Source organism: Harpia harpyja, chromosome 13 (genome assembly GCF_026419915.1).
Source record: "Harpia harpyja isolate bHarHar1 chromosome 13, bHarHar1 primary haplotype, whole genome shotgun sequence".
Lineage (NCBI taxonomy): Eukaryota > Metazoa > Chordata > Aves > Accipitriformes > Accipitridae > Harpia > Harpia harpyja.
In genome coordinates, this window is record NC_068952.1 from 12,897,162 (window position 1) to 12,907,703 (window position 10,542).

At 47.4% G+C, this 10,542-nt stretch overlaps 1 protein-coding gene across 1 annotated transcript; it reads right to left on the reverse strand.

Moving 5' to 3' along the window:
• Positions 1–1,665: 1,665 nt before the first annotated feature.
• On the reverse strand, positions 1,666–10,222 carry SERTAD4 (SERTA domain containing 4). Its single transcript, XM_052806462.1, has 4 exons — positions 10,113–10,222; positions 9,587–9,782; positions 8,963–9,078; positions 1,666–5,797 (listed from the first exon to the last, which is right to left on the reverse strand). Exons 2-4 carry the CDS (start codon positions 9,765–9,767, stop codon positions 5,048–5,050), a joined length of 1,047 nt encoding a protein of 348 aa, XP_052662422.1. The 5' UTR covers positions 9,768–9,782; positions 10,113–10,222; the 3' UTR covers positions 1,666–5,047.
• Positions 10,223–10,542: the final 320 nt, after the last annotated feature.

The window sequence follows — 10,542 nt, forward strand, 5'->3', positions numbered from 1 at the left end:
AGTCTGGTCTTAACAGCCACCGCTGCTTTGCTTCATGCTCTCTGTGGAGAGCCAAGAGGAGCAAAGGTCTCATCCTAACACCCCTCAGCCCCAGGGCTGCTTTGCGTTCAGTTCCCCAGTGCAGACCCGGCTGGCCGGGTACACCTCGCATTAGCAGCCTTAAACTGAGCAGGATTAACTGCTGCAAAGGCACTCGGCACCCTGCCATGGCTGTGTTTACATTAGAAAAAATGGACCTCACAGAGACAGTTTGCAAACACCACAAGACGAACTTTTGTAAACTCCCTCGGTTTAGTCATCTTTCCCCATCTGTCAGAGAAGTTAAAGTGAGATTGAAAAAACACAGGAAATTACTGTGTATTCCAAGCCGTCGTGACTGAGCGGCTTGGCTGTTACATGGGATGCCTTGTGGAAGATTCACATCTCCTAACATTTCCAGCAAGAGCCTTTGCAGCACTTCCCCGGCTGCGATCTTTCAGCAGGCTCTGCACACCCTGCCAGGAAAAGCCTCTGGAGTGCTTTGTGCAGCTGCAGAAAAACTCATACCAGCACTGAGGAGCCCAAAAGGTTACCCCCAGAAAGCCAGGGCAGCCACTTTCTTCGAGGTTGCAAAGCAAGGGACAGGCAATGAAAAAGGTTAGGTCCCTCTGGGAGGCTTCTGTGTGAGAGTTCATTCACTGAATAAAATGCCAGATGAAATCCTTTACCCCACAGCAGTTTAAACCTTTCTCTGATGTGACTGACTGGCTCTTTTTGTGATAAAACTTAAGAAACTTCTTTTATCAAGGTTCCTGGCATGAGTAAGCAGGAATTGCATTTGCTACGCCTCTGGCTATAGCCTTTATCTCAAGAAGGCAATGAAAGGGCACGGGTCGAACACGGGCTAGAAATCACCTTCACGTCTGCTTCGGCCATAGCCCTTTCATCACCAGATCACTACCATTGTGGCAATCTGAGCTACCGGCAGCTGGAAAGGCCATTTAGCTGGGTGGGTTGCAACTGGCATGGGCCTCCAGAAGGGCCACAAAGCAGCCGAGACACACTGCGCGCTGGTTAGTTTGTTTAAATTCCCCTTTAGATCATGCTGCACCTCTGAACCAGCTCCTCACCTCCCCTGCACAAACCCGAAGAGTGGTGGCACCCCACATACTGCCCCCGCAGCGTGTCCTGGTCTTCGGCGAAAGGACAGTTGGTAGATGAGAGGCGTAAAAGGAGGATGGAGGCCGCACAGGAAGATGAAACATGAAAAAAGTCTCTTTACCACAACTTTGCTTTGGGGGTGTAACATCTTCAGGGCTGAAAGAAGCACTTCATCTCTGTGGCTCAGCCTGCATTTGTTTTCTCTGTGGAGCCAGCTGCTACGCTGGCATTGCAAATCGGTGCCAGCTGAGGCTGTTTGAGTGCTGGGGATGCTTAAGTAACTGTGTTAAGCTGTTTCAACAGATTAGCTAATCCAGTAAAAATGTAAAATTTTACCAAAAGTATTAAGTATATATGAAGCACAATGATATTATGCCACATTTTGAAAAAGGAACATAATTTTTTCAACTCAAATGAACTACGCATTTCCAAGGGAAATGTATTACCTGGTGGAAAGCAATCCTGAAAATAAAATGACACTTCTGTTCTTAGTGACAATAAAATAGATCTGACAACAGAAACATCTTTTTCTGTTGCTGTTTTCCATGTTTTATTGAAGTACCATTATTAGTCTGCTGAAAGGCACAGTACTTTATAGTTTTACACTCTAGGAGCAAAGTATCTTATGATAGAGAGTAAAACAGTCTCCACAGAGAGCAGCTCTACTGTCCAGTTCTTCCAGGCAGGTAGGCCAGGATCAAGTTCAGGAGTATTCATTTAGCAGTTATGCGTGGGATGTACGGATGAAAGGCATTAATCTTGGAAAAGAACTATTTCTTGAAAATTTGTGATACTAGCAAAATCTCCTTAGTACTGGAGCGTGCAATGGGGAAAAGGCCTATCAGGTTTATACTCTTCACGTGCCATAAATCAAACCAAATTTAAACCATGAAATCCATTCAGCCTAGCCCAGGCTGGAAATCCTATCAAGGTCTATTGCATTTCTGGCAATTGGACAAGGGTGTTTCTGACTCCCTTTTCTAGCATGAAATACCTGTGTCTCTTCTGTAGCAAAGCGGATAACTCAGTGGACTCCTGAGTCCAATACATCTACTTTCAGTATTTGCCATTATTTTGTGAGGCAGGGTCCAGAGAAAGGCATAAAAGACCACTTAACCTTAGGCCAACCTTCATTAGATGACATTTCACCCCTTACAGACCCTGATGACACTCAGCAAGACTGTCCAGAGCTGTAACAGGTTAATTTCTAGGTGTCCCTGAAACTAAAGCAGCTGTTAGAGAGGCCTGAGTAGACAGAGAGTTCTGCTGATCCATCACTTCAGCTGGTACAAATTCAACTCAGGAGACTGCAATGGGTTATATATGCAGGCTTGTTCTGGAAGACCAAGGAGTCCCTTAGGGTCAAAAAGCTTTCAGCCCCCCCAAAAGTGTTACCTGATTTGTGGTTTGGGCAGCATTTGGCCAGGCGTTTTCTTTGGCCATACGTGCAAGTCCGCAGAGAAGTTTGCTGCTTCACAGTGCACCTTCAGACTGTCGTAAAGGCTCCTGAAACCCTGTGAAGGCTGAGCTCCATCCTGGACTCAGCTTGAGGTGGCACAGTCAACTGCAGCGTAACCTCTTCAGCAGGGAACAGTTTGATTAAATAGCATTTCCTTGGGTGAGGGAGGGGAACATGGGGGAAAGGACCCAGTAGCCATTGGAAATGTAAAAATAAAATGAATTTTGGTCATTTTAATAAATATATATCAAGGAAATTTCACTTTACTACAACAACACATTAGTATACAAGCATCTAATATTTAAGCTTAAAACATCAAGTGTTTATCAAATATTGGAAAAGAGCAGACATTACTAGACTATCTGGGTATAACACAAGAAAAATCAGGTTTTTTAAAAAATTGGTCCTTGTGGACAAATGTCTAAATGATGATCCTACTCATACACTGTATGAATGAGATCTATATTTAATATTATTATTATTAATAAAAAAAGCTTCTGTCTTGGAGAAATCAGGTGGGACTTATACCTTCTTTATTTGTTGTTCTTCACAATGATAACCCTTACAAACTTATCAGTTCCAACTCACCTGATTGCATAAAGGTTATCATTGATTTACATCCTATTCTCTTTTGGCTGGGGGGGAGCTATTTCCCGTGACCACTCGGCTTAGTCACGAACACCGTCCAGTTCGCAAACATGACTGTGGGGTGCGCACACTACCCAAAATAACTGTGGCCCAGGAGGACTCAGGCTGAAGCCATGAAACCCAGAGCAGGAGTTCTTTGACCCAGAGACCCGGCTGACTCCAGCACCAAACCGGGGGCAGCCCGGGGCGGTGTGCCGCTGGGGACCCTCGTGCCCTGTGCCGAGCTGGCCGCTCCCTCAGCACAGGGGTGAATTTCACCCTTTGGACAAGAACAAAGCGGAGAAGATGTTGCTTGAGCGCTTGATGCTGTGGGAACAGGCAGCTATTATGAGTCAGCCGTGGCTTGGAGGTGGCTATTTTGCTGAGCACACCCTGCCAGTTGTTACGGGGACTGTGGGAACTAATTAATTTGGTGGATCTAAGACTCACAACACTCTTAGGCCAACCCTGACTAATGTCTTCTCGGCATTTTAAACAGAACACTTGTGCAAACAGTCTACCTAGGGATGACTAAATGTTGTCCTTAGCCACTGAAATCTCAGCTCATTTCTCCAAAATGTTCTTTTTTAAAATTAACCCCCTTACATTCATTCAGATAAAATAATGTTTATCGCCACATTATTGATCAACATTGTGCTTTTTGCTTTCTTTTCTTGTCTTTTTTAAATCAACAGCAAAAGTCATAGAAAACTCCCGCATGCTTTTGCAATCTAAAAGAGAAAAATTATGTGAAACAGAATAAAGTATAAAACATGCCACTGGTTCATGAACTTCATTATACGAAGAAGGAAAAAAAAGAGCCCCAGCAACAGACAGTTGCCATAGAAACACTCAAGCATCGAATGCTTGTTTACAAGAGACATCTCTCTATTGTTTCTTAAATCCTTTCCTAAGGATGGCAAATCAAAAAGCAATTGAGCATCAAAAAGGAAGAACAGAGATGTTTGAATAGGAAGTTGAACTCAGTACTTCAAAGGTTAAAGGTTTCTAATAATTTGATCCACCCTGTGGGTGGTTTGTTTTTTTTTTTCTCTGTTTAGGTTAAATCCCTGCTGTATCACTGATTTATACTTAATTTTCACGCTGGCAAAAATTAAGACAAAAAGTAAGGCACCAAAAAAAAACCTGCCCTGTATAACAACAAGCCTCATTAGTTATTACAGCCGAGGTGAAAACATGCAAGTACTTGAGCTGCATGTTGTGTTTCTGATTAAGATCCCATAAACAGGTTATTTCTTTATGCTATGTCCTATTTTGTCAGTTGAACAAGACGCTGAATCCAGGAATTCAAGAGTATCAGTACGAAATGTAAGGATGGTTTATTCCCAGTCCATGAAGACAGTCCTTTGTCAGAACAAATACTGAGTTAGAAGGAGCACATCACCCTTGCTGGTAGCAAAAATTTGTTTACCAGACTTCTAATTCCTTGGTAAACATAATGGAGGTTCTTCTTAATTAATGGCAGACTTCTTGGGGGTGGGGATATATAAAACGATATGTTTTCCCCATCTGGCTGATTGGTATTTTCAGTAACGAAAGCCACACCATAGCTGTAGAGACTATAGTGCTAAGCAGTAACGCAACTGCGTTCTTTATGAAGTCTCCATATTTATAAATAGCCCGCTGATGCAGATCATAGAGACGCTTTACGCAATCTGCACTCCAGTCATTTAAAACTACACGTAATGTTTGTGGCATGATTGTATCATTTGTAGAAAACTATAAAAAATCCATTCAAAATAAAAATTTGATAGACAAACAAACATGCTGCGCATGCTTCAACAGAGCAAGAAAGATGCCTCATATTTTACTTCCTTTGCTGCAGCACATTTTATTACTTGGTAAAGATTCCTTCTTCCTTAAGGATTTTTTCCAAGATTCACTTACGTTGCTCTTGTCATTACATCCAGTCTCAAAATAGTCATAAAACTTGCCTTTACATTCAAGAGCATGGGTGCCTCTTACAGGTTCACAGTTTAGGGCGACGGTCTCTCGCTCAGGTTCATTACCTCCTTTCTCGTCATTAAATTTTGCCTTTTCCTGATTACTGTGAGACCTGGCATTAGTGATGAATATTTCATTAGCAGGTATCTGGTCATCACTCCTGTAAGACGGGGCACTGCCAATGTCATAATCCCCCTGCTGGGAACAGCTTGGCAAAGAAATGGGGGAGGAGGAGGAGGAGGAAGAGGAGGAGGAAGAAGTATTTTCTGTACTAGCAGTAACAGAGTAGGGTAGATTTAAATAGTGACTGCCACACTCTTGATAGAAGCAGCACGTGTGGAGCTTCTCATACTCCTCCTTTGCCATCCGAAGGCGTTTTCTATATGGACAGTCCTGAGGCACAAACCACTCTTGTGGTGAGGTGCCACTGAAGGAGCAGGCGGAGAAGCACCAGTTGTTCTGCATGATGATTTCTCCATGGATTCTCTTCATTAGATTGTTGATGAGGACAGATCTCCGCAGGTAGACTTCAGGATCATCAATGAATTTCAGCTTTTCCAAAGACATGTAAAGAATATGGGCCCGCTCCTCAAACACAGAGATTGTCTGAAAATGCAAAAGACAGAAGATACAGAACTGAAGGCAACCGGTTTTGTTCCAGGCAAGGAGAAAGAAAATGAAGCAAAGTATTCCCCCCGTGCCACTACTTTTCTCATTCTCTTTCTGAGGTGCCTAAAACTGTTTTTTCGTTTTGCACACCCATGTAGCTGGGCTTTTTCTTGGCCACAGCATTCACCCAGGTTTAGGAGGCAAGTAGCTGAGCATTACACCACAGAGGCAATTGCAGGGCACGAATCCAGGATGGGAGAGTAAAATCCAGATGCGCACATCTGGCTCTTTATTTGCATTTGGGGTTAGAACATAAAATTGTTGTGCAGTTTTGCTCCAGTGATGGCTGGGGGCTTTTTGATGTGAGTGGACCCAATTCCATCATCCCCTGTGGGGCTTCTACAAAGCTCTGAAGCCAAGTGAGGGTCCCCTCCTGCAGCCTCAAGGTTTGCAAGACGCAGCCAGCAGCCATCGCCTCACGCAGCAAGTGTCAGAGCATTTCATCCACTGCCAGTGGAAGAGGCCCTCCAGCAAGGAGGTCTCCATTTGCCAAGCTCCCTTATACTGCTGTTGTGTACAAAAGCGCATGCAGGGAGGGAGGCAGGGAGAAACCCATCTCAAAGCATCACGGCATCTGGAGAGCAGCTGTTGGCCTGCATACTACACCCTGCGCTCTACAGGACCGGTGGGAACGCAGATAGGCAGGGACAAGGTCAGGAAACAAAGAGAGGATAGGGATTTGCAGAAATCCTGGCTCGACGCCCACAGATTTGTTCTCCCTTCCATGGTCCTTCCAGGACTCCCTTTCTCAGCACTGGCAGCATGAGCAGGTTACTGCCCCCGGGAGGCCCGGGATTCTGCACTGTAATCACTACCCTGGGAATCAAAATAAGAGAGGGGGCAATGCATGCTACTATAAGCACTATTAACTAATTTTCATTTTTAGTAAGAATTTGGTTTGCGTAGGAGGAGAGCAGCACAGCACAAAGGGAGACTGCTCTAAATCCCCCCCATCTGTGGCTTGATCATTCTTCCCTTTCCCACATGGTTACAGCATTTTTGCAGAGTGGAAGTCGTAGCTATGAAGACTGAAAGAGCTTAAAGCACAGCTGCTTTTCACATCCATTCAGCTCTCCTCAGCCCTCTAGCTCTTTCCACAGCCTGGTCCTGTCTGCAGGGCTTAGAAGCAGCACAGTGCCTCGTAAAAAGAAAAATTGGCTGTGTTTTCATGTGAGTTCACAGCTGAAGGTCTTCTTTGTTAGAGAGAGTACTTTTCTATAATAAATGACTCATTTTAAATTGTATTAAGCCTATAGGTTAATTTGCATCCTTTATACCTGCTGCAGCAATAGTCAGTGAAGCCATAAAAGCCTGGAGCAAACCAGTAAGCCTTGAACTGTGATCCTCCTGGAGATACATCCTGGAGGGCCACCAGTAGGAACAAGTTGTCAAAGGCTTTCTACTACAAATGTTTGCCAACAGCCCTCTGGAGAGAGGCTCTGGGCCCTACCGTCATACCCTCTACAGGACAAGTAATCTCAGAACATAACTCTGTCTTTACTGGGCAGCAAAGGTATAAAAACGTGTAAGATATTAGAAGAAACCCAGTGGGCATCCTCCCTCCCCCAGAGCTCAGTGCTGCAAAGTAGAAAACACATTCGTGCTGAACAGAAGAAAACGGTGACCCAGGGTTTCTGACATGATACACCTCTACAACAGCACAAAACAATGTCTGGGACAGGTCTCTTACCAATACCTCTACAACTGGTTTTTATGCTGTTAAAAAAGGATGAGTAACTATTCCTCCTCTTTGCAAGGAAAATAATCACTGATACAAAAATCCAACAAACTAGCCAAGAAAAAACCTGGCTGAAATCAGAGACCGATGTGACATGTGGGAGACACGCTTACTAACTAGAGCACATTTTTCAACACCCTCGGTGCTATTTATTCATTGCTCTGGCAGCAGACTGGATACCTTCTGGAATTAATGGTGGGGCAGTTTTTCACCTTCCCAGTCAGGTACTTATTTCCAGCCAACACTATTTGTAGCTGAAAATTCCTTCAGCTACTCTAAGGTCCTTGGGAAGCGAGCTCGGCGTTACTGCTCGCTTCTCCTCTGTGGAAATCCATCCAGGGAAACAGAAGCCCACTGGGCAGACCTCCCTGCCCAGTGTCCCTTGTAGGGATGAGGCACTCGGTTCCCCTCGCATCTCAGAAGGCTGCCTCTGCGATGCAGGTAAAGATAACATATAAACTTGCTCTGCATCTTGATCTGTTTTAGCTTTCTGCCTCTGGGGCTCTTGTGGTACTATTGCCTCCCATAAGCTGTGCTTTAATCAGATTACATTGTGTCCTCTCTGCTGCCAACAGTACATGGGTAGCACTGGACTACCATGGGCCAGGTATGATCCCAGCAAGGTAAGGATAGTGTCTCAAGGCGTCAGCTATCCTTAAGCACATCACTCCAGGCGTTCAGTTCCTCACAGGACTGAGTCCTTAATGAACAAGACCCTAAAATCTCTCATTAAAAAAAGAAGTTAGATTTCAATTTATGTATTCACTGGCCTGGGAAATGTTTGCTCTAATCCCTCCCCTGACAGCTTTCATAAAAAAAAAAAAAAAAATTCTTTCATTTACTAACCTGTTCTTTTGGAGTTATGACCTTTTTAATAAACAGGATTAAAGACTGAAGGAGCTTGTACTCACTTTCCAAGTCATTGTGTTTTTCTAGTGGATCTGTAACCCATTTGGGGTACATGGAACTTATTACTGTCTTCTCCCCTGGAAAAAGTTTTGAATGAGTGGGGGAATCATGGGCCCTTTTTATTTATGTTCTTCCTTTCTGCTGTTCAAATGCTGCTATGGGGCTGTTTCTGTAGGCATGACATAAACTAGCTAAGAACAAAACAATCTGAAAAAAAGTTATTCTCAGCGTTTCCATTTACAGTTGTTATAAATGAAGAAACGCCTTTGCTTCTTAAGCAATTCGATGACAATAAAACAATAAATGTGAACAAGTGACAACTATTTGTTTCTGAGCAAACAGCTGGATCACTCTCTTAATTCAGCAGAGTATTTCAGCCTCGTGGAAATGGGTCAATCGAGTGTTACTAAGCATCTGAAACTCGGAGTAAAAATAATGACTATTAGAAAACATACTTTATGTGTACAGCTGCTGAGCGGTGGATGAAAATCCTCCTCTTCCACATATTTCCTTTTAAAGTATGTGATCTTGGATGTTGTTACAGGATTTGAAATTCCCCTGTAATGTGATCCTGTGGGTAATAAATCAGATATGACAAATGACATGCGGTTTGCCGGAGGTTCTCCAAACAAAATACTTTTCATTTCCCTTCGCGCTACGGGAGAACACCGCGTATTTTCACGTATATTTGCAGCCATCAGAAATAAACCCTCACCTGCCTAGCGCGTTAACTCGCCGGACGCTCCCGGCCGAGGGCCGACGGGACAGGCAGAACGGCAAACCGGTGCCGTCCTCTGGCCGCTCGCCTTCGGGAAAACTTTCGCTCCGGCCGCCGGCCGGGCAGGCGGGCGGGCAGCCGCCTTCCCCAGCGCGGCACCCGGCGCAACCCGGGGCCGACGGCTCCCGCCGAGCCCCGCGCACCTGCGGCCCCGCCGCCGCGCCCGCCCCGGGGCAGAGCCCCCGCCCGCCGCCCGCCTTCCGCCGCCGCGCCCGGGCCCGCCGCCGCGCCGCGCCCCCCCTCCGCGGACTACGCCTCCGTCCTCCCGCCCGCCGCCGCGGCGGATCGGCGCGGTGCCTACCTGCGGCGGGGGGCCCGGGGGCCGCCGGCGGCGGGGCGGCGGCGGCGGCGGCGGGGCCGGGGCCGGGGCCGGGGCGGCCGCAGCAGGGCGGCTCCCAGAGGGCGCGGTAGGCGGCGAGGTCGGCGGCTCCGTCGGCGGCGATAGGGCGGCCCAGCCGCTGCATGGGCAGCACCAGGGTCATCGCGGGCGCCGGCACCTGGAAGCGAAGCAGCGCGGTGAGCGCCCGGCACCCCCTTCACCTGACACCCCCCCGCCCGGCCCCGCCGGTGTTCCGCGCCCCCTTGGCAGTCATGTCTCTCTATACACGTATATAAAAACCACACGCACGTATATCTTACATAGACACACTTTTTTTTTTTTTTCCTTCTTACGGCAGGAAAAAGACCGGAGCCCTCTCCCACAAAGGGCGCGGGGTCCCCGGCCGCGGGAGTTTGTCGCGCTCTCCCCACCGCCGCCCCCCGGCCCCGCTCCCGCCGCCCCGGCCCCGGCCCCGGCCCCGGCCCCGGCCCCGCCGGCGCTCACACACCGGCACGGATCCGCTCACTCGCTTCCCATTCTCCCCCGGCGGTGCTGGCACGGCGCGCTCGGCACCGACGGGCGTGCGAGTCGGTGTGCGTGTGTGTGTGTGCGTGTGTGTGTGCGCGCGCGTGTGCCTGCGGTGCGTGTGTGTGTGTGTGTGTGTGTGCAGTGGGGTGTGCGTGTGAGAGAGCGCGCGCCCAGCAGTTAGGGATCGCGTTTCTTTCTTCTCTCTTCCCTCCCGAACGAAGCAGACAGCAGAGACTTAGGTAGTTGTTTCCACTAGCCCCGATCGGACTGAACTGGATCTGCCTCCAGTCAAAACACTGCGAGACTAAGACAGAAAATTGGCTCCGGTTTCAAGCCGTGAGTTGCAGTCCCACCGGAGCCAAGCACAACATCGGCGGAGCGGGCGGAATATTAAGCAGGAGCGGGGACTC

What these genes read in the sequence shown, in the direction of transcription:
- SERTAD4 (XM_052806462.1), bottom strand. Translation starts at nt 9,767, where the DNA reads ATGACCCTGGTGCTGCCCATGCAGCGGCTGGGCCGCCCTATCGCCGCC. An exon ending in CCCCGGGCCCCCCGCCGCAG is followed by an intron (nt 9,079 to 9,586) that starts GTAGGCACCGCG and finishes TATTACCCACAG; the next exon opens with GATCACATTACAGGGGAATT. An exon ending in TCAGCAGCTGTACACATAAA is followed by an intron (nt 5,798 to 8,962) that starts GTATGTTTTCTA and finishes TTGCATTTTCAG; the next exon opens with ACAATCTCTGTGTTTGAGGA.